Source organism: Pelodiscus sinensis, chromosome 27, assembly GCF_049634645.1.
Source record: "Pelodiscus sinensis isolate JC-2024 chromosome 27, ASM4963464v1, whole genome shotgun sequence".
Lineage (NCBI taxonomy): Eukaryota > Metazoa > Chordata > Testudines > Trionychidae > Pelodiscus > Pelodiscus sinensis.
This window is the reverse complement of record NC_134737.1, coordinates 6,841,582-6,864,558: the sequence shown is the minus strand read 5'-3', so window position 1 is coordinate 6,864,558 and position 22,977 is coordinate 6,841,582. Positions and strand designations below refer to the sequence as shown.

Genomic DNA, 22,977 nt, shown 5'->3' with positions numbered 1-22,977 from the left:
CGTCTTTCTGCTTCTCAGTCAGGGGCCATGTCAGTGAGGGCTTGGTTTTTTGTTTTTTGCTTCATTCTTGTGTGCGGCCCCGGACTGACATTTCTGTGGGTGAGCAGCCCCTGCTCCAAAAAAAGTTCCCCAGTGCTGGAATACATCTTCACCCCCATGTGTGGGGTAGGTCGCCGTGTCCCACCTGTGTCTGCTGTCTGTTCCTTTCTAGTTCTGTTTAGCATCCCCGGGGGCACGTGAATCCTTGTGCCAAGCGGCTCAGGTGCGGTCGGCGTGTTAGTCTAAGCACCCAGGCCTCTCCAAGGAGCCAGTTCCTATAATAAACACATCGGCCCTGCCCCGATATCTCTTGGCAAACAAACCACAGCCATGAGCCAACAGAGCTTGTTGCAGTTTGCCCTTTTCTGGTGGAAATATCAAAGGGGGACGGGGCAGCCGGCTCGGTAATACATGTGGCCACACTCAGGCAGCTAGTAACTCATGAGAGATCGCAGGGGAAAGCCTCAGGGATCAATTTGTCCCCTGACTCCGCTAACATCAGCGTGCCGTGTGCCCGAGGTGAGTCTGGCTCCTTGCCTAAGGAAACCTTTCCCTGCAAAAAGCTAGTGCTGTGTTTGCTGATCTGTGAGCTGCTTTGACAGGCTGACTTCCCATCCCACGCACTCACCCCGTGCTGCTTTGAGTAACAACAGCCTCTCCCATAGCCGCTGTGGTCGTAAGGGGATGGGGCCCAGACTTTCATCCCGCCACAGGCTCAGAGTTAGCAGCTTTAAGATCAGAGCCACCTCTGGGGATTGGGAACCTGCTTTTTTGGTTTCCCCCTTGTCTGCACAGAGCCCTTTTCAGATTGCTCTTTCCACCCAGTCTCAGCCACGGCCATGGATACCAGTGTTGCCACTAATCTACTCCATCCATGTGCGGAATTTTCCATCTGTGTGCGGAACAATTTTTTATGTGCACCAAGACATGTGGGAATGTGCACCACCAGTAGAAACAAAACCGAGGCATGGGTGCTCTGCTAATCAGTTGGGTGGAATTTGAATCCCTCCTGACTGGCCGCCCAGGCGCTCAGCTTACAGGGAACACTAGTGGATACCAGTGTCCTCCCTTCCGGCACCAGGCTAGAATTCAATCTACACTTCAGCAGGGCCTTTCCCAGCAGTGGCTGGTTGCTGTGGTGGGAGTAATCCTGACCCCATTGAAGTGAATGGCAGAATTCCCATGGATTTCAGTGAGACCAGGATTTCACCCTGTTTCCTAATCTGTGGGAGGGAATAGTGCACCCAATGGCCACAGGGGGAGACTGAGAATCAAGACGTCTGGTTGCTATTCTTCTCCCAGGCACTGACTTGTTGTGTGATCTTGGATGAGTCACTTAGTCTCACTGTGCCTCAATTTCCCCTCCCATGTAAAACAAACATGATCTTTCCGTTCCTCATATAAGGGTCATAATAACAACCCTATAAGGCACTTAGGATGTGCTTCTCATCCGGAGAGCTCATGGTGCTTTGAGCTCAAGGCACAGAGAGAGGAAGTGACTTACCCAAGGTCAGCTGATTAGTCATTGGCGGAGCTGGGGCTGGAATCTGATTCCCAGGCCTGAGTCCTGTCCATTCATGTGGGAACAGTTCATGCCTGGAAAGCTCTTTGAGCAACTCGGGTCAAAGGTGCTACAGAAAGGCAAAGAATGAATACGTGCTGTGCATTAAACCAAGTGTAGGTAGAGACTATGACCTTCTCTTAGAGGAATTAATCTCCTGATACTTCGCTGTGGGAACATTGGATTGCTTGACTGACAGAATGGGAAGGATGTATAACTATGTCCTTGGTCAACTCTAGAATTAGTCTAGTTCATTTCAGGATTTGCATCTCAGGACGATGGTTGCCTTCTAGGGAAGCAGCCGTTCTTGGCCACTGCTGGGGTCACCATAGCAGGTTTGAATGGCCTGACAATCTGGCAACCCCTCTGTTCCATACAGAAATTCCATCCATCTTAATGAACACAACAGCTCACTGAGGAGCAGCTGGTGTGCCATTCCGATGTGCTTTGTTGCATGTATTTGGCTGCCACGTTTCACTCCAGAGGTGGCCACGCTAGGTTGGTGGTTGAAAAGCTGACAGTGTGTGATTTCGGGGGAGGGGGTCTGGATGTTTGTTGCCCAGTTCTAGGGTTTGGTTCAGACCCATGGCTAATTCTGGAGTGGGAGAGTGAAGCACATTATCTATTATTTGTAGTAAGGCAATGCCCACAGGCCTTAAACAAGATCATTTTGCTAGGGGTGGACATACACACAATGAGACAGTCCCTGCTCTGAAAAGAGAGGAAGATTATTATTCCTGTTTCACAGACGGGACCTAAGTTATGGCCCATGGAGAGTTCCACACCTCAAGCATGTTTTTGCGCAAATAAATTTACAGTAAACCAAAAGAACAGAGGGGTATTTGCAGTGTAGGTATTCCTCTTTCTACGAGGAATAACTCCTTTTTGCACAAGAGTTCTTGCTCAAAAAGGTGTGTGTGGATGGACAACAGGGTTTTTTTGCGCAAAAAGAGCCTATTGAAAAAAAGCACAGGTGCTCTGGTGGCTATTCTGTGAATAGCAATCAGGAGCTTTCTTTCACGAGAGCGTCCATGCAGTCTGGATGCTCTCCTGCGCAAGACGTTTTTGCAGAAGATCTCTTCCGCAAAAAGCTTCTTGCACAAGAAGCCTGCAGTGTAGACATAGCCTAATTCCTGGAGAAATCAAGTGACTTGGTCAAGCTCATTGGAGAAGATCACAAAGGCAGTCTTTGCATCCTGGATTCATGGGTCTGAGTCTAGTGTCTTATCCACAGTGGCCTCTCTTTTATTTATAATCCTCAGAGGGGTCACTGTGTTAGTCTGTATCTGCAAAAACAATGAGGAGTCCTGTGGCACCCAGCAGACTAACAGATTGATTTGGGCGTGAGTTCTCATGGGTAACAACCACTGCATCTGCATCTACTGACAGGTTTTTTACCCATGAAAGCTGGTGCCCGAATCAATCTGTTAGTCTTAAGGTGCCATAGGACTCCTTGTTTTATTCCTAGACACTTTGGGATCCTTTAGGATGAAAGGTGTTTGGGAGATGCATGGTGCAAAAGTCTGCAAGGGCTGCAAAGCTGGCGTTTTATTATTGTTGCAAATCCACAATTAAAACACGGTCCTGACCTCCGGAAGGATTAGAACTATCAATGAATACATTTTTCTTCCATGGGACCGAACTAATTGTTCCCATTCCCATTGTTCCCAGAACAATGGTGCCCTCGTAAATGAATTCAGTAGAGACAGGGGAAGGGGGGAAAAATCCTCCATACTCTTAAATAATACCCCGAGCCAACAAAAACCAGGAAATTCAGGGCTAGCACTCACACTTGCTCGCAGATGTGTAGAAAACAAAACTAAGTGGCCAGCACTGGGGCAGAGCGTGAGCTGTAACTTATGGATTTCCTGGCTTTCTCCCTCCGTTTGTCACAGAATAAACAGGGCTTCAATTAAAGGGAGAGGGGGCGGATCGGACTTAATTCCCTTAATTTTCCCTTCAAACAAACAAACAAAAAGTAATAAATCCCTGTGGGTCTGAAGGCACCACTGAGTCGTGTGTGTGAGACGCCTGGCCTAACCTGTGTCCTTGGACTGGTGCAGCAGGGAAGCACCAGGAGGCATTGCCCTACTGTGCCCTACTGTGCCCTGAAGTCTCCTAGAGCAAATCAAGCAGAGCGTCCTGGCTACTTCACCAGTGAACTGCCGCTCTGTCTGGGAAGGGCAAGAGCTCTCTGGAGCAGTGCCCTTCACCAGCCCTGGCACAAGGGAGACCCTGAGCTCACTGGCAGCCTCTAGGTGATATTGCAGTACAAATAGGCTGAGGTGGCCAAAGAGATGTCCAGTGCAAGCTTTTTGAGGCAGTGCCATGACCCTTGTGATGTAGTCATGATGGGGTGGAGACTCACAAATTCATCTAATGCCAGCTAGGGTTGCCAGGTGTCCGGCTTTGAACCGGGCAGTCCGGTATTTGAGCTTTCTGTTCGGGAAACAAATTAAGAAAATAGAAATGTCGGGTATTTTCTAATCAAGTAAGTTTTATTATTATCATGAGTATCAGTACGTAGTTGTGTACTGCCTGGCTTGTAGACACGTTCACGCTGCATGAGCATGTCTACCAGCCAGGCAGTATGCAACTACACAGTGAGGGGGAGGCAGGACCAGGGCAGGATGGAATCCCCGGGGCCGGAGTCGCCCGTGCGCCCCGCTGGGACCGTGCACGGGACAGGCAGCACTCCGGGATCTGTGTGCACCCGGGCCAGGCCCTCCCTCTCCCCCCCGGCCAGCCGCACTCCTCCCAACTCCCTCCTGGCCAGCCCTGCTTTCCGCCGGCCGGTTCCCCAACACATTTCTCGCAGCCAGCCCCGCTCCCCTCCTGGCTTGTCCCCCCCCCCCCCGCCATCCTTTTCTGAGATCACATGAGTTCGGTATTTTTTTGAAACCCATCTGATTTCAAAAGCCAGACACTGGTTAGCCACTGAGCACTAACAATGAAGGCTGGCTGGAGAGGCCCCGTGCAAACTGGTTCTTGGACCATTTTTTGTGCCATGCAAACTGTCCGCGTTCCACAGGAAAACTGGGATATTTTTCACTGAAACGATAACTCCCAGGAATTAAAGCATTTCAGTTGGGAAATGCTGCCATGGTGCTTCATGGGATTTATAGTCCAAGAGCTTTCATGTTCTCATTCCCTTCTACGAGCTGGGCTCCTCAGCTGGACTACACCTCCCATAATGCACCACAGCCGCACCCCCCCCCCCACTAAGAAGTAAGACCATGGTGCCCCCTGGTAATGAAGTCCTCTCTAACCTGGACTCCCTGGGAGGAAAACGAGAGCGTGAGGCACCGCGGCAGCATTTCGGAACAGAATGACTTCAGCTTTCTAATTGCTGTTGAAAATCTGTCACTTGTGAGCCAGTTCTGCATTCAGCCCCTCTGTGCCAAGCAGCAAGTGATGGCCTCTTTCTCTCACCGTCAGCCTCCCGAGCCCCCCAGCCCCCCTTTCATTCCTCACTTGGTTGGGACAGAGGGAAGACTGGGTGCATGATAGCCAAGGGTCTTTGCTCTGCTACCTGCAGCTTCATGGAGGCCTGTGCTCACTGGGATGGATTCAGACACACAAGCTCACACCTGTTGGAAGTTGAGTCCAACGCTGTAACCACCCAGCCATTCCGGTGAGAATCCCCCTCAGCGGGAGCCACTCTTACCACTGCAGGAACAAATCTGGGGATTGGGCATTGGACGGAGGGAGAATAAATCCACACTGACTGACCTGCCTTTTCCCATGGCTCCCCAGCTCCCGGTCCCCATCGCTGTGTTCTTCCTGCTCTACAAGGAAAGGCTGGTGCCCTGCTTCACCCACGGGCGCCGCCCGCTGCTTTCCGCAGATGAACTGGCGATGGAAACACAGCCGGCGGACAAGGACAATCGTCCCAACACGTTGCAGTCGGCCCAGCCAGACGGAGGTGAGATGGGGACACAGGAGAGGCTCAAACAGAACCCCCGGGAGTGGGGAGGTGCCATGGAAGAGTCAAGCCAGGGTAACATCTGCAAAGGGGCACCCATCCCCCAAAGCTCCCATTCATATCAGCTGGCATCCAGTGAGCAGTGATGGGCCCTGTTGCTGGGCTGTGCAGAACAGCTGGGCGCCCAGCCTACGGACGTTAACGTCACCAGTCGATAGGCATTTCCGCATTCCTCTTTTGAAGTGTACAAGAGCCCCAGCGGAGGAATGCGGAGCTCTGTGTGCAGCCCGGGGCCAGCGGGAAGTCCCGCTGACTCCGGGCTGCACAAGAGTGCTCGCTTTGAAATATGCAAGAGTCCCCAGTGGAGGCTTTTGTGCATTTCAAAGCGGCAGCGTAGCATGGAGCCCGGGATCAGTGGGGATCTCAGAGTCCCCCGCTGACCCCAGGCACCATGCTGCGCTGCGGCTTTGAAATGCCACGCTGGAGCCCAGGGTCAGCAGGGGACTGCGCTGTGGCTTGGAAATGCCATTCTGGAGCCGGGGTCAGCTGGGGACTCCCCAGCTGATCCTGGGCTCCAGCATGGCATTTCAACAGAACCTGGGAACGCGCGACATCTCCCTAGAACCCGGGGTCAGCTGGAAACTCCACAGCTGAGCCCAGGTTCCATGGAAATGCCGTGCTGGAGCCTGGAATCGGCTGGGAAGTCCCCAGCTGACCCTGGGCTCCACGCACAGCCTGCTGCACAGCTGAGCGCACGCTCAGCTGTGCAGTGTTGCCACTTTCAAGCACCCCCTCTTCCCGACCCTTAGTTGCCTCTATCTGATAGAGGCAGCGGGGGGGGGGGCGGGGAGGAATCAACTAGTTGACTAGTCTTTAACATCCTTAGCTCAGCCCTGTGAACCTTTGTGGATTTCTTTTGTGGTGTTCTATGCTGACAGCTTGCTTTGCTTTTTGGGTCACAGATCCAGAGTGCAGGGGATTGGGGTTCACTGGGGACTGACTGACTTTCCTTTTAAATTGTCTGGCTTGGCCAGCAGGTCCATCGGGCGTGGAATTACAGCAGGATGCGCCTCTTCCTGCAAACGTTAGCTTTGCTCAAAACAGGACTGGAGGGTTTATTATTGATTGTTTTATGGTATCACCTGAAAGCCCAACTGGGATCATCACCAGTCAGTGGCTGCCTGACACAGACGAGACAGACAGTGGGTGGGAGTGGAAGCCGAGGCACTGAAAAGGCCTGAGGTGACACAGACAGTCGGTGGCAGAGCTGTGAATAATTTCCTGGCTCCTCGGTTCACTGCCTGAGCCTGGGGAACGCACTGCCAGCTCTGAAGGCAGAGCACTGGACTAGTGGGTAAAATATCTGAGAGCCAAAGTACCTTAGGCCCGACACTGCGGCCTAGAAGTAAAGGCCATTGAATTGAAGGCAAGGGCCCTCGTGACTAAAGGCATAACTTCAATAGCACCCGAGTGATTTTGGAGAACCAGCTATTTTCAATAAGACTGTTCTGCTGTCTAAGCTTTCATACCATGCCCAAATGATAGTACCTGTCATTAAGTGTCTCTCTCGCTTCTGGAAAGAGGACTTGGGCTGCTAAGTCACGTACGTCCTTCTGAAAGTTGATAGAGATGCAGCCGTGTTAGTCTGGTCTAGCTGAAACAAAAGACAGGACTTTTGCATAGTCCTGTCTTTTGTTTCTTCTGAAAGTTGGACTCTGTTTCTTTTGTTGTTTGTTGAGTTTGAAACAAACTCCCGTCGGCTGGTTTCGGTTTCCTTCTGTGCCATCCTCACAAGGCAAAGGAATTTCACATGCTAGGTCCTAAATTCTGGCCCTGCAGAAAGAAAGCTTGTACAAAACCCAAGACCCAAAGACACGATTCCCCTGGTTTTGTTTAAACTCAGCCGTTCTTAAAGGAATGAGGCTCCTTTGCATTGTGGGCTGTCCAAAGGCAGCTGTAGCAAACCACATTCATTGCCAGGCGGAGAGAAACAAATGCCAAGTGTATTTAACCACTGGAATAAATAGTGGTAAGTGAATGGGAATTTTAAAATGCTTTTAATTTCAGTATCTACGTTAAAGCTGGGCCATGTCTACGCTAGGTGCACTTTATGCTTTAGAAATACTGGTATGCTAAGCCAACAAAGCACTCCTGGTTGTGTGCGTAGCTTTACTGGCAAGCAGCCACTTATAGGTGCAGTAAAACCATCGTCTCCAAGTGGAATGGTGCGGTATCCATAAGAATCCAGCTTTGCCCATATAACTCCATTTATACTGGGGACTAGAGTTGCCATAGCTACATGGTCAGGGGTCATTACCAAACACACATTGACTGACAGCCTGACAGAGATCTACAGGGCAGACCTGCCCTGTGTATTGCAGGGAAAGACACTTCTTTTCTTTACAGTGAAGTAAAAGGCTTGAGGCAGAGAGAATTGAGGGCAGGGAGAGAGGAGGTACTGCAGGGAGTGGAGTAGATGCTTAACCCCATCTAGGCTACAGATATCTGCTGTCAGTTGTGGGTAACTCCTGACCAACAGAGCAGCCTTGGTCAAAACCCTAGTGTAGACTAATCAAGTACACTGGAAAAAGCTCAGTTGTTTGTATAATCTGTGTCCTGCTTTGCCAGTGTAGCATGTTGCTATCATTGCACCGGCAAAGCTCGTGCAAGGATCCAAAGCTGTGCACGCCTTAAACCTACTCTTTATACTAAGGAGCTCTGTGGTCGAAGCACAGAATGGATAGCCAGGGATGCCTAGAGGCTAATGACAGATGATTTTTGAGGCCACTGTTGGGAGCTGTTAATTTATTCAAAAGTAGAGACCTATATTGTCTTGTCCTCCCCAGTGTGATGGTCTGTGGGGCACGGACTGTCTTGGTGGCGTTTTCTGTGCAGTTCTCAGCACAAAGGAGCCTTCCTCGTTGCCTAGGGTATTTAGACACAGTGGAAAGAATGGGCCTGGTTCTCTATTGCCCTGCAGCTGGTCTTGCCATTGACACCAGCGCAAAAGCGCGCGTGAAGCATGACTTACCGGGGGTGGCTGAAATCTTGTGAAGCAAAAGGTTTTCTTGTTGAAAAATGTCCTATTTAAACATTTTTTTTTTTGCTTTGAAAATTAGTATTTTGTTGTTGCAACGTGTAACCCCAAATGGCTGTCATTTAATATTCATGTAACCAACAGCTGGTTTTTGGCAACTCTCTGGTTAGGACATTTGCCAAAAACCTTCTTTTGAGTGTGTTTCAGTCAGATTCCCCCCTCTGGTATTTTTTAAGGGAAGAGGGCAGAAAGCCTAAGACGTATGTCTTGAAATGAAAGCCGCATTGATCTTAATTATTGGTAAAACCAGGTTTTATTGTTCACCCCGCTCGTGTGCTGACTCAGCAATCACATGTAACACACCTGCCCTCTAGGCAGAAGTAAATGATGCAGGGCAAGAGAGAATCGAGCCCCATAAATAATGATATTCCTTCTGTGGCCTCAGGCAGATCCGTCACTTCCTCCATCCTGCCATGCCCCTGCGATAATGCAGGACGCTTACTACCTTGTAAAATGCATTGCAGACAAAAAGCAAACTCTGTGTGCCAAGCACTTTATTCACAACATATTGAAAGCTAGCAGGGGGTTTCACTCAACCCCCTGGCTTTTATTCTTGGTGCAACATTAGCCCCATCCAAGATCAGGGTCCCACTGTGCAGATACATGGGAAGAGGCAGATTCTGCCCCTAAAGAATTTATACTCTGCATTGACCAGGGGCAGGGGGGAGAAAGGGTTGTTATCCCTACTCCAGATCACATTCAGAAGCATCATGGAATGGGGTGCAGGGCTGTTCAGCTTTTGGGTACGTCTGCACTGCAGTCAGAGGGGCGATGGCAGACAAAGCAAAGCTTTCATCTCACAACAGCAGCGACGCTGCATCAGCATGGGCTGCACGAGGCAGCCAAGGCCCCTGGGTTTGTACTCCTACAGATTGCAGTGTGGACCCGCCCTGGGGCAGGGATCGTCTCTCACTGTGTGTGTGTGTACAGTGCCCCACCCGAAGGAGCCCTGATTTCTGGCAGGGCTTCCAGGAGCTACCTCAATGCAAATACCCATAAATCTGGGGCTGAGGCTGGAATGGAATGCAGATCTTGGAATCGTCATGCTCCACAGACGCCTCCTCTCCCTCTAACCGAAGGCATCTGGGAGCAAGGTGTTGACCCCACCTGCTTCCCCAGTCACCTGTTCCACACTAGGGAAAGATTTCCCACTGGCAGAGGCTCTCAGGGTTCCAGAACGGCGCTGTGGCTTTGCTTTCCATTTGTCCTGGGGCCGGTGACGACAAATCCCCATTGTGAGTAGTAGAGGGAGCAGTTAGCTGGAAGCTCCACTTTGCATTGTCTGTGTGGTGTTTTTTTTAACCCAGGCCATGACGACCTGTTTAGCTGCTGCCAAAGCAAAAACTTCAGAGGCGCGTCATACTCCTACTTCGCAGTGCACGTGGCCGGGGCGCTGGTCCTCTTCATGAGCGATGGGATCATTGTAAGTACAGCTACGTGGCACTCACTCCACCCTGAATCCAGCACACCCCAGCTAAGCCTCAGGCAAAATACACGCACGCTGTTCATGGCTGGATCTCCTGGCACCGGGCATTCCCTCCTCCGCCCTGACTGGTGGAATCACATTAGTTGTGTATGCATCTGGACTCCTTTTTATTTGTGAGGGAGGTGGGGAGGATTCCCCCAGCTCGCCCCCTACCCTCTTGGTGTAGCCAAGAACTGAGGTGGGGCTGCTATTCCTACCTTAGTCATTTTAGGCCTTATTGTGTGGGGACAAGTGCAAAACTCACCAAGTCTTCCCGGGGCGTGAAGTAGACCAGCAAGTGTGACTCGCTGTGCAAAGCAACTGCTGCTGGGACACATCTGACCCTCCATTTTCAGATGTGGCCGATGCACAGCTTGTGTCTGAGCTTCTAGGGTTAGTGCATCTTTGAGGGTATGTCTACACTGCATTCCTCTTTCGAGAGAGGAATGCAAATGCAGCTGAGCGAAATTGCAAATGAAGCGCGGAGTTTAATTTCTCGTGCTTCATTCGCATAATCGCGTGTGGGCGCTATTTTGAAATACCCTATTTCGAAAAAAGAAACGCAGTCTAGAAATTACCCTTAAACTCATTTTATATTTCATTTGCCGTTTCGCTCAGCTGCATTTGCATTCCTCTCTCGAAAGAGGAATGCAGTGTAGACATACCCTTAGGAACTGCTAGCCCCCTTTGGCCAGCACTTGTTCCCAGCCCCTCTGCAGATGCAGGCCCCTTCCCTCCCCTCACCCGGGCACCATACATCTTGCTAAGGCAGCAGCCTACTTGCCTGCTTTTGCAGTCCCTATAACTATGACAAATGACTATTCATATAGAGTCAGAAGAGATCTCAGGAGTCACCAAGTCCAACCCCTGCTAAAAGCAGAACCAATCAATCCCAACTGAATCATCCCAGGCAGGGCTTTGTCAAGCCGGGACTTAAAAACTTCTAGGGATGGAGATTCCACCCCCTCCCTAGGGAATGGGGTGCAGTGCTTCACCACTGTCATAGCATCCCCATGGTAATAAAGCAGTAAGGAGACAGGCTTGCATTGATTCCCTAAGTCCCAAGCAACTGCAATTCAGTAGCTAGAGAATGAAGGGCTAAGGTCTGCTCTGAGGTGTGAGCAGCCATAACAAGGCCTAGGGCATATACAGCACGGCTCATTAGTAGCTTTCCAAAGGAGGCCAGAAGCATCATGCCTACTCCAGCGGAAGCGCTTCCCCTGTAAGTCATTACCAGTTGAGCCAGGACAAGGCTCAGACTTGCTCTCCAGGCCAGTAGCCAAGCTGCTGACCTCCAAGTGGGGAACCTGCGTCCAGCCCCTTCTACTGCCTGTTCAGAACAGGCTTGGCAAAGGGGGTTTCTTGCCACCTCAGGCTGTTGCACTTTAATTAAAAGGCCCAAATAAGAGGTGGACTGATGGTTCAGGCATGAGGTGTGGGTGTTGGAGAGCCTGGTTCAAGCCAGCTGTGTGGCAGGTGAAAGGTTTAGTGCAGCAAAGTGCTTTCTTGTTGGGAGTTGTTCTATTTTAACTACTATTAAATGGTCCAATGCAAGGCTTAGTCCTAAGCAGCCCTGTATGGCCTAGTGGTCAGGGCCCTCTCCTAGGGTGTTGGAGTGCTTGGTTCGAGTCCCCCTCCCGCCTACTTGAGCAGGTCATTGGCTTTGAAGCCTGTGGTGTTTTCCTCTTGATGCCGTGCCCTGTGACTTAACTGTGAACGGGGTGAGCTCCGGGGCTATGGTCACTCTATAGCCCAGCGGTCGGGCTGCTTGCCGTCGGAGGTGAGCGGCTCTGGTTCGAATCCTTCCTCTGCCCAGTTAAGAAGGATTTGGAGAAGGCTGTCCTGCCTCCCAGGGGGAAGTGGGAGGTTCCTGTTTAGGTCCCCATTCACAGGAGGCCATTGTCTTTCTGAAATGGAAGGGGCTCTGAACAGAGATCGCTCACTTCACAGGTAAGTGGTGGATGGGGGCAAGGTTGGAGTGGGTGGGGGGTGGGCCTGGGAGGGGGGAGGGGGGAGGGGTGGTGGCTAGGGGGCCAGGTTGGGGGTGGGGTGGGTGGATAGAAGTGGGAGGAGGGAGGAGGGAGGACCCCTGGGAGGTAGGAGAGCCTTGGTCCAACCCCCCTGCAGAGGGGGGGTTGGACCTGGGGTCTCCTACCACCTAGGCGGTAGCCTGGCAGCAGGGGGCAAAAGAGAGACCTGTTTTATTAAACAGCCCAATGAATATTTTAATAAAATGCCCCCCCATAGCAGCCACCTGCTGTAAAGCACTTCCCCATAACAGGGATTGAACCAGGGTCCCCAGCATCTCAGGGGAGCACCCAACCCATTACACCACAGAGGGCATCTCTGTAGGCAGGCTCTGTTTGGCCCTATTCACAGTTAATTAATTAAAGTAGCAGCAACAGGAAAGGTAGGAGCCACTCCCTCATAAGAGGGCTAGTAGAGGGGAACTGATCCAGGGTCTTCAGCATCCCAGCACAGACCACTAACCACTGAGCTACAGCAGGCTGCTGGATAATAACCCTTCCTTTGGCCCCATTCATAGTTAATTGAAGTAGCAGCAACAGGAAAGGTAGAAGCCACTCTCTGTTCGAAAGGGAACAGATCCAGGATCTTCAGCATCCCAGCACAGATAACTAACCTCTGAGCTACAGCAGGCTGCTTGGTAACAGGCCTTCCTTTGGCCCCATTCATAGTTAATTAATGTGGAACAGCTTAAACTGGCAAGGCTGAGGACGCTCTCCCTGCCCTTCACCAGCCAGTGAACATAACTGCACCAGTGTCTTCAGCATCTCACAAGGAAACCCCACACGCCCGCTGAGCTCCAGAGGGCTTCTGACTAGAATAGCTTGCTACAGGCCACTCCTAGTTAAAGTAGTTCAGAGGAAATGCTGGGGTAAGGGGCACCTCCAACTACCGTCTAGCCCAACAGGTGGGCACCAGAGTGCAGCTCGGGCTGTCAGTGGCCCCATTACTGAAGTGGGGCAGTTTCAGCCAGCGACAAAGAGCAGCCCACCTGGGAATCTCTCGGCGCCTAGGGCACTCACCTGAGATGGCAGATCCCTCTTCCTCATGACCTCTACTGGGGCGGGCGTGTGGACATAAAACAACATCTACTTGTGCCCTTTTCTCTGAGTCGCGGGGAAATCAGACGCACGGCTCCTGATTGCTCCCAACAATTGACTACCCTTCTGTTCTGAACCTGGCTGAGCATTAGGTTAGCCAGCCATGCTGCCCCAGAGGCATATCTCCCTGTGGCACGTGAGCAAGTAATGCAAGGTGAGGAGGACAGTTGCAGCTGCCGAAGGCTGAGGTTCAAAGCCCACCTAGCATTGGTTACAAGGGGAAAAGTGTGTATGCTCACCTGTGGGGGACAGCGCTCTAGAGGTGTGCTGTGGCTGCCTGCAGGCACTCTACCTGGTTGTGATCATCCCTCCCAGGCAGGGAATTTTGCCTCCTTTTTCACTAGGGCTGAGTCCTGCAAGCCCTCCTCCTCGGTGGTTGAGGGACGATTCCTTAGGCCACACTTATGGTGCTAGAGATTGATCTTCTGGCATTCCATTTAGCGGGTGTAGTGCAGGCCTGTTAAATCAAACACTGAGGGCAGCGCCGGCAGTTAAATCAAACACTGAGGGCAGCGCCAGCCAGCTGCAGTACTCCGGGCAGTCACGAGAGTTAAGGGAAGCCAATGCTGTGAAGATGGCGCTAAGCTCGGAGGTAGAGGATGTAGCTGGAGCTGCATAACTTAACCCAACCTTACAGGTCTAGTGTAGATCTGGCCTTAGACTGTAAGCTCTTCAAAGCACAGGGCATCTCTGCTCTGTGCCCAGCACCTGCCCCAATAGTGCTGACCCATGCCTGGACACGTGCAACATTCCCGGCGGAGAGCATGTTAGAGCAGCCCTAGACTGAGGAGATGTAAAATTAATGCAAAGGGCTGCTTGCTTTCCCTGCAGGGTGAGTACTCTGGCTTTGTCTACAGCTACGCCGTGGAGGAACCTCTTTCTGTGGGTCATAAGGTGGCTGGCTACCTGCCAAGCCTGTTCTGGGGGTTCATCACACTGGGCCGGCTCATCTCCATCCCTGTGTCCTACCGCATGAATCCTGCAACCATGGTGTCCATCAATGTGGTAAGTCGTCTATCCCCTGCCCCTGCTGCAGAGTGGGAGGGGAGTGCTTCTGAGTGGGAGGGGAAAGGGTTCCCCTCCCCCCACACAGTAGACAGAGGTATCCTTGCATCAGTGTAGCTACAGCTCCCTTTTGGGGATATTCTGCACCAATGCAAGGAGTGATTTGCACCCCCTCCTCCCTTTTGGGTAGCTAGCACAGGCACAAATAACCATACCCACTGTGGTTGCATTGAGGGAGCTACCCTAGCACAAAGAACCCAAAACTAGACAAAGGACTTGGCCTGAAAACATTTTTGTTTTATTTTTATTGCTTTGGTGGTTTCTCTCATAGGCTGAAATCTGACTCAGTGGAAGTGCTGAGAGATGTGGATGTCTTTTACTCTTATGGCTTCCGTGGCATAACAGTTAAGAGTCTGGGAAGATCATAGGCAAACAGGATTGGATGTTTATGGGTCTAAATTTTCTAAAAAACCAAGTGCTTGACATCTCTCAAATGGGGAATTCACACACTGAGGCACCAGGTCACAAATCACTTTAGAAATATTGGGTCGCAGAGAAACAGCTACATTAAATTGTTTTTAACGATTAAGAATAGCAGAAGCCTGAGGATGTCAGACCATAAAGGAGTCACTTACTGTGTGAATTAGGGAGAAACTGCCAGCGATTGCCAGGTTATTGTTTTTTTTCCCCATAGTTAGGACACTGTTTGCGCTTTCCTCTGAAATGTGTCATCAGACTGCATGGATCCAGCATAACTAAAGATCAGAGGAACTTTGGGTTCTACCATTAGCTAGAACTAATTTGGGGGCTCCTTCTAGTCCTACCACATTTATTGGAAGTTTTGCCTTTTACTTCACAGGCAACAATTCTGCATTACACAAGTTTACCAACAGATGGAAAATTACCTGTTTTTAACTGTTTGAGATCACAGAATAAAATCTGCTCTAGAATTGCAATTAATACTGTTTATACACACTTTTGACCATCATTTAGGATTAAAATTTGATTTAATATTAAGTTAACTGTAAAAGGAACTGCCTTTAATTTCCAGATGGCTCTGTGCATCTGTATGCTTGCACACATTTTTTTAAATCCACCTATCACTCAATCCTGACTGAATTAAGGGGAAAAAGCAGCGCCTTTATTTTTTGGCTGCGATTACATTTGGCAAGGGCTCCCCCTGCTGAGTTGTCACCAGCAATTCGGCAAAACAGCAGAGTTGTGACTTTAGTAACAATTGCAAGCAAAGGAGGGGGAAAAAATCGCAAAAAGCTGCACTTAAGGCTCAGTAGAAACACCAAAATGCAACATTTAGCTAGTTAGAAGGGGCTTGATTTCAATTCTTTGTCTAATGAAATTGGGATGGATGGTTCTCCTGGGCTTCTTAACCGAAATCAAATGCAGTTGGCCCTCTAGTGAGAATATTGAGCACTGCATTTAAAGGTAAATAGACTGATCTCTCTCTCTAGCTGCAAGTCACGTCAGTGACTAGGGTGATTACTGGGGGACATGCAGATCATGCCTGTAACTTGACACTCAAGAGACAAAACTTTCTTTTCCATTCCCTTACCTATTCTTTTTAAAGCCCACTAGTGCCCCGTACTCTCTCAGCATTTCTCTTCTTCCCCAAAAGTGACCCTGGGCTTGTGTGGTTGCAGGTTGGAGTGCTCCTAACGTTCCTCCTGCTCCTGATGTTCTCCTACAGCGTGGTCTTCCTGTTTGTGGGCACAGCCTGCCTAGGTCTGTTCCTCAGTAGCACCTTCCCCAGCATGCTGGCTTACACTGAAGACATCCTCCAGTACAAAGGTGAGCATCTCCACTCTCCCATCAGAGTCTGAGCAGAGAAAGGAAATACCAGCAGCAAGGAGCAAGCCCCTTTCACCTCTCCAAGGTCATGCTTTGCTGCTTACCCAGGAATAACTCTGTCTAAACTGGAATGTTGCTTCCCACTACCACTTACCACCCTGTGAACCATCCACATGCACCAAGCTGGTAGGGTAAAATGGGGGGACATGAATGAATGGCTAATAGGGGGGCACAGATGCTTCTGGACACAGTATTGAGTGGGAGGAACAGGAACTTTTGACTGGTACCTGAGCTGGCTGCAACCATTACTTTAAAATTCGGTGCTGTACATAAAGAAGTGCAGGGCTTAGTTATGGAGCAAGCCGGAGGGCAGCACAATAAACAAATCTTTGATGTATCAGAATGCCAAAGGGCCGTGCCAATGCAGGTTCACAACTGAAGAGCAGGTGTGGCTCAGTTCATAGACCCTCCATCCTGGGGATACTCTTAGCTCTCTAAAGCTTTTCATTTTAGCAGTTTCCAGAACATGTTCCCTTTGTTTTCAGGCTGTGCCACAACAGTGTTAGTGACTGGAGCTGGAATCGGAGAGATGGTGCTACAGTTACTGGTGGGGTCGGTAAGTGCAGAAAAAAAAAGAGGAAAAAACCAGGATATGTTTGAATTGACTGGGGTTTTATTTCTAGCCCAGAGGTTTATTTGAGTGAATGGAAGTCCCAAAGCTTGCCAGCACAAGGTGGGGTGTAAGTCTTCCCTGCACCAGCCTGCCACCATGCACTAAAAGTCCCCTACTGCACTTCTGTCTACCCCACTTAGAAGTGGGAGTGGATTTAGGCACAAGAAGAGAGGTGTATTGCATGGCAACAGGGTTTATGTGGACACGTGGTGCTCGCCGACAGTTCTGAAAGCTAGAGAATCATTCTGCAAGGAAAGAGGGCTCAGGCTTCTGTAGAGAAAATGGGCAATACCTACCAGTGGAAGCTGCTAAGCTACCACCAGCCACTGAAGAATGCTAGAGATAATTATAGCTAGAAGTGCCCGCTGCTGTAGCAGTGCATCTACACACTAAAGCTGGAGGTGCAGTTTCCATCTTGGGTCAATCTAGCCAAAAGAGCAGCATAGCCGTGGTGGGATGTGCTAGCTGCCGCACTCCCTACCTTATCACCAAGCAATGCCACCGCAGCGAGAGGCTGTTTTGCATTACCGCTGCTGTTGGGAGTTAAGTTTGGAGAAGCGCAGAGGCAGCATATTCCCTGTGTGATGTTCCTTAGAGCAGAAATGCCCATAAACATCCATCTGCCTGGCTCTGGGGCTTGCAGAAGCTCCACTTCCCACTGCTCTTTGCCCCCCCAAAGTCATAGAAACTCCTGACAGAGATGGGGATTACTAGAGCTTGTCAGGTGATGAAACAGGCATAGTCTTTCACTGGGCATGTGATTCAGGTAGGTCTTGGTTAGGCCATTTAACGGGCAGAGTTTATTTGCAGAACACGTCTCTCATACATGTGCATAAAGCTGTCCGTCTGCAGAGAGAGATCGCATGAGACTCCAGAGAACCAACACAACCTGGGAAAACAGATGGGGTTTGGCACTTAGCTCCCAGGTCAACAGATGAGCTTTGCTGGACCAGCAGGGGAAATGGATTCTCTGAGTTGAAGGTTCAAACAAAGGAACACTGCTGACCCCTGACAGGAGTTATGTAAACACCCTGCTGCTCCCTGGGGCTCGCCCTGATACGAAGCACCTCTCTCCCTGTACTTAAGACCCTTATTTTTCTTTACGGCAGATTATCCACGATCAGGGCAGCTACAATTTCCTGGTTTGTGGGACGATCTTTGGAGGTTTGGCCTTCACATTCTACGCTTTCCTCTTGTTTTTCCACAGGATGTACCCCAAGCCCTCGTCAGGTAAGAAAACGCCGGTAGCTCGGCCTACTTTAAAATGACAGGAAAAATGACATGTACCACGCCATGCAGCCAGCATGCAGCCTGTTCCAAGTAAAATGCAAGGAAATGTTTATTTTCCCACTGCTTCCTGTTCCCTCTTCCTGCTCCGACTTGCCCACAAAACCCTGGCAGACATAAGTCTGAGTCGGCTTTCTTTGCTGAAAACACTAAGCAGGTTTTTGGCACAGGGGAGGAGCCACAAATGGAGTGGGATGACTCCAGCAGAGCGATTGGGTTTCTCAGCTATGGAACTAGTAGAAGCAAGTCCTAACAGTTGCAGTCCCTGGCCTGCTTCCCGGCTGAGGCCAGGAATCATGCCGCCTTTCCTCTGGAAGACAAAAAGCCAGGGCTTGTAATGGCGCTGGTACAACGGCCTTAGATTTCTAGAGGTGCCACATGACGTTTTGCACAACAATCAGAGTGAAACAAGATTAAGATGGCACCCATCAAATGCAGGAACTGATTGGTCTCAAAATGTAATGGTAGACGGGGAATCGGCACTGAGCAGGTGTTTCAGTGGAGTACTGCAGGGACTGATTCCCAGCCCTCTGATATTTAACATTATCATCGGTGATCTGGCAGAACACACACACAAACTGCTTGCAGGTAGCACAAAAAATGGGGGGAGCAATAAATAAGAGGAAAGGTCACTCATTCAGAGCAGTCATGAGCAGCTGGTGAACTAGGTGCAATCAAAAATGTGTGTATTGTGCGATTCTGGAGTGCATAAAGAGGGGACTATCAAGTGGGACTGGGTGACTGCTGTCCCCAAAATTGTCTCCACAATTCAGAAAGGATGTTGGGATTGGCCCTGTCTGGGGCAGGGGACTGGACTTGATGACCTCCTGAGGTCTCTTCCAGCTCTGTGATTCTATGATGTTGATAACTTGGAATGAGTTCAAAGAGCCATGAGACAGAACACATGCCTTATAATGACAGATGCGAAGTGCTCAATCTATTTAGCGTAACAAACAGGAGAAAGGATGGCATGATTAAGTCTAAGCATCTATAATGGGGATAAATATTAATAAAGGGCTCTCCAGCCTGGCAGAGGAAGAAACAGAACACAATGAAATGGCTGGAAGCTAAAGTTAGCTAAATTCAGCCTAGAATAAAGTGTACATTTTTAGCAGGGGCTGTGTCTAGACTGGCCACTTTTTCTGGAAAAGCAGCCGCTTTTCTGGAAAAACTTGCCAGCTGTCTACACTGGCCGCTTGAATTTCCACAAAAGCACTGATGATCTCATGTAAGATTGTCAGTGCTTTTGCGGAAATACAATGCTGCTCCTGTTCGGGTAAAAGTCTTTTTTCCTAAAAACTTTTGCGCAAAAGGGCCAGTGTAGACAGCAGAGATTTGTTTTCCACAAAAGAGCCCCGATCGCGAAAATGGCGATCGGGGCTCTTTTGCGGAAAAGTGCGTCTAGATTGGCCACGGACACTTTTCCGCAAAAAGTGCTTTTGCAGAAAAGCGTCCTGCCAATCTAGACGTGCTTTTCAGAAAATGCTTTTAACGGAAAACTTTTCCGTTAAAAGCATTTCCGGAAAATCATGCCAGTGTAGACATAGCCAGGGAGAGTACTTAATCATCAGAACAATTTACCAAAGATTGTGGTGGATTCTCCATCACTGACCATTTTAAAATCACAATTGTTTTTTGTTTTGTTTTGTTTTGTTTTAAGTTCTGTCTAGGAATTATTTCAGGAAATTCTATGGTTCTGCAAGAGGTCAGACTAGATAGATGGTCACAGTGGTCAGCCCTGGAATTCATGAAATGCCATAGCTGCAAACCCTACCTTCCAAAGAAAACAGCTGCCCATCTCTGTAGTAAAAGACAGCATTGACAAATTCTGTGTGTGAGAGGTGAGAGACAGGACATTTCCTATGTTGTTTCTGAGCAGTAGCTGTTTCAGCATCCTTTGCACCAAGATCACTGTTTCCCCTAAAGGAATAGGACAAGAAGCAACGGGCTTAAATTGCAGCAAGGGAGGTTTAGGTTGGACATTAGGAAAAACTTCCTAACTGTCAGGATGATTAAGCACTGGAATAAATTGCCTAGAGAGGTTGTGGAATCTCCATCACTGGAGAGATTTAAGAGCAGGTTAGACAGACACCTGTCAGGGAGGATCTAGACAATGCTTGCTCCTGCCGTGAAGGCAGGGAACTAGACTCGACCTCTTGAGTTCTATGATTCTATGAATTAAGCTTCACAACAATCCTATGAAGTAAACCCACTTTGAAAACAAGTGAGGAGAGGTCCTGCAAAGTTAAGAACATAAGAATAGCCATCGTGAGACAGACCAAAGGTCCATCTAGCCCAGTGTCCTGTCTTCTGACAGCAGCCAGTACCAGGTGTCCTAGAGGGAATGAACAGAGCAGGCAATCATCAAGTGATCCGCTACCCCACCCCCGTCGCCCATTCCCAGCTTCTGACAAACAGCCAGGATGGGCAGGAATGGAGTCCATAGCCTCTAATAGCCATTGGTGGGCCTAACCTCCATCAATTTATCTAGTTCTTTTTTGAATGCTGTTAAAGTCCTGGTCTTCACAACATCCTCTGGCAGGGAGTTCCACAGGTTGATTATGCACTGACCAAAATAAGTCAGGCAGTAACAATGTTGGAAACAGATTCAACTCCTGTCCAACCTTCCCCTTCACTTTTCATTGATTGGCATGAGGGATGCCTCCAAAAATTAGATGCCACTACTCTCTCACAGGCAGAGACAACCACCTCTGCATCAACAACTTCAAGAAATACGGCAGGTAGGTATCCAACAGAGCAGAGCGACTCAGTTTATGCATTTTCTTGTATACCATGTTAGAATGAACACATCGATTCTGCACAGTATGATACTGACAGGTGAACTAATCATATTTTGCAGAGGTGGATGCCTCCTCACCTGACAAGCCAGCAATGACGGGCGACTCTGGACTTTATCAGGGCTAGAAAGGCCTAGCCCTGGACAAGGAGTTGTATGTATTTACAATAAACACAAATCATCAAGTGTTCCTAGTAAGGATGATTTCACACTAATTATGTGGCTAAAATACTGGAGTTTTTTGCAATCAAAAGTGTTAAATTTGAGTAAGTCAGAACCAAACATCCTAAGTCACCTTGGGAGGCCAAGTACGTGAGCAGAAGTTGCTTGTGTCTGTTATTTCATTAAGAAGAATCTCAAACAATGCAGAATCCTGTATCCTGGACATCTGCAATTTATGGCAGCTTGGTGGGGAAAAATTCCTCTTGTAAGCAGCTTCCCTTCAGAGGATCGGCTGGAAGCTGCAAGTCTATTACCACGCCATGTGCCATATTTTAGGTATTGCCTGGTTTAGAGTTACTATAATCCATACGTTTTTCTGTGGGTATGTGAGCACAGGACCCATTTGTAGCCACGGTCCTGACAACCTACAGCACCAATTCTAGCTTTTAATTAATACAGAGCAACCCTCTGCATAATGCTGTGCTGCAAGAGAGGTTCAGAATTAGTTTTCCAGCAGCTGTAGGTATAGCCAAGTTTCAAATGTGTTCCCAAAGGGGAAATCACAATATTTGCGGAGACTACCAGGTGCACATTGATAACAAGCTCCATCTATAGTACACAGCATCAGAGATGCTCATTGCAGCACAGCCATAAATCAATGGATTCCAGCATAGGAAGTATTTCAAATTAGAGGACACAAAGGAAAGAATGAGTTTTCCTGGTTTATGTTTGCCTAAGTCACTGGTAAGCTGCAAAAGTGTCCGTTTCAAGTAGCAGTATTCTAGGGAGGTTTGCGGTCTAGCTTCTATCCGAAACCTTAAGCAGGTGCATCCAAGCACCGCCTCCACCCGTTTAATCTGTGCAATACCACCTACAAGAGGTGCCTTACATGAGATGAACTCTAGAGGTACTGAATACCCCAAGAAAGATCCGTTACAATCCTAGCAAATGCAATGATGCTAGCTTTCTGGAGATACCTTGGGAAAGTCTGAAGAGATGTAGGTTTTAGTGCAATTGTATGCGGATGTACATATGTATGTGTGTATATAAAGCAATGTTAATTAAAAGTGATTATGATATTCTCATTAGGCTCTGAGTGTAACTGTTGCAGGACTGGAATAATTTAAACCAAACCCCTCCTGGCCAGACATCTCCAAGACTGAGATTAGTACTGGCTCTCAAATGAAACAATTTCAAGTATTATCTAGAGCAATTTGACTGAAGCCCTTATTTATTCTGTACACTATGCAGCATTCACTTTCACATTTCAAACTGCAGTACCCTCCATAAATCCAGAAGGTGGTTGCACGAGCCTTTGGAATTAGTAACCCATCTACCATTTTTCCCATACTTAGCAATTAGGGCGGTCAAGCAATTAAAAAATTTAATCGTGATTGTGTGATTACTAAATTTAATCACGATTAATCGCATGTGCTTCCCCTTGGAAAGGCCACCCTGGGCTGATCCCCGGTTCTGCGTTCCGCTGCCCCTTTGAAGTGCCGCTCCAGGGCTTCAAAGGGGCAGTGCAGCATTAATGTCTGTGATTAACACGTTAATTTTTTTAATGTGTTAATCCTGCCCTGCGTTAATCGCAGGCGTTAACGCAGATAAACTGACAGCCCTAGTAGCAATTGAAAATCTCTTCCCAGAAAGTTCCCTTAGGAAGCATAGGTTGAACTTCTCTAGTCTGGCATGCTCTGATCCAACAACATGCGTAGTCCGGCATGACATTAGTCAAATGTTCACTTATCAAAGTTGCGGCCAAGTTTCCCACAGTCCCCTAAAGTTTGTTTACAGCCACTAGCCCTGGCTCTCAGTGTTCTGTGCTGTTATTTAGCTCTAATTTACCCCTAAACATCTTCTAAGAGCCCAGGAAGCAGTGGGAGTGTTGGTAATGCTGCCAGACAATGCTGACCTCCTGTGGTCCATCAAATTCTCTGGTTCAGCACCGGTCAGGTCCCCGAGGTGCCTGACTAGAGAGGTTCAACCTGTAATACTTTTGGAAACTAGCTCATGGTCATACAAAGGTCAGGCT

The 22,977-nt window shown here is 49.0% G+C and overlaps 1 protein-coding gene across 2 annotated transcripts in view; it reads left to right on the top strand.

The window, feature by feature from the left end:
* Positions 1 to 22,977, top strand: part of SLC60A1 (solute carrier family 60 member 1) — a 51,345-nt gene that overhangs the window by 16,686 nt on the left and 11,682 nt on the right. Inside the window, exons 4-10 of one of the 2 annotated variants that reach the window (XM_075910088.1) lie at positions 5,357 to 5,525; positions 9,930 to 10,045; positions 14,044 to 14,217; positions 15,876 to 16,023; positions 16,569 to 16,639; positions 17,806 to 17,926; positions 20,844 to 20,934. In XM_075910088.1, coding sequence (XP_075766203.1) covers positions 5,357 to 5,525; positions 9,930 to 10,045; positions 14,044 to 14,217; positions 15,876 to 16,023; positions 16,569 to 16,639; positions 17,806 to 17,926; positions 20,844 to 20,908 — 864 coding nt within the window. In that variant the 3' untranslated portion in view covers positions 20,909 to 20,934. Of the gene's footprint in view, positions 1 to 5,356; positions 5,526 to 9,929; positions 10,046 to 14,043; positions 14,218 to 15,875; positions 16,024 to 16,568; positions 16,640 to 17,805; positions 17,927 to 20,843; positions 22,028 to 22,977 lie in introns of those variants that run through there. The other variant, XM_006139191.4, reaches the window with a different exon arrangement.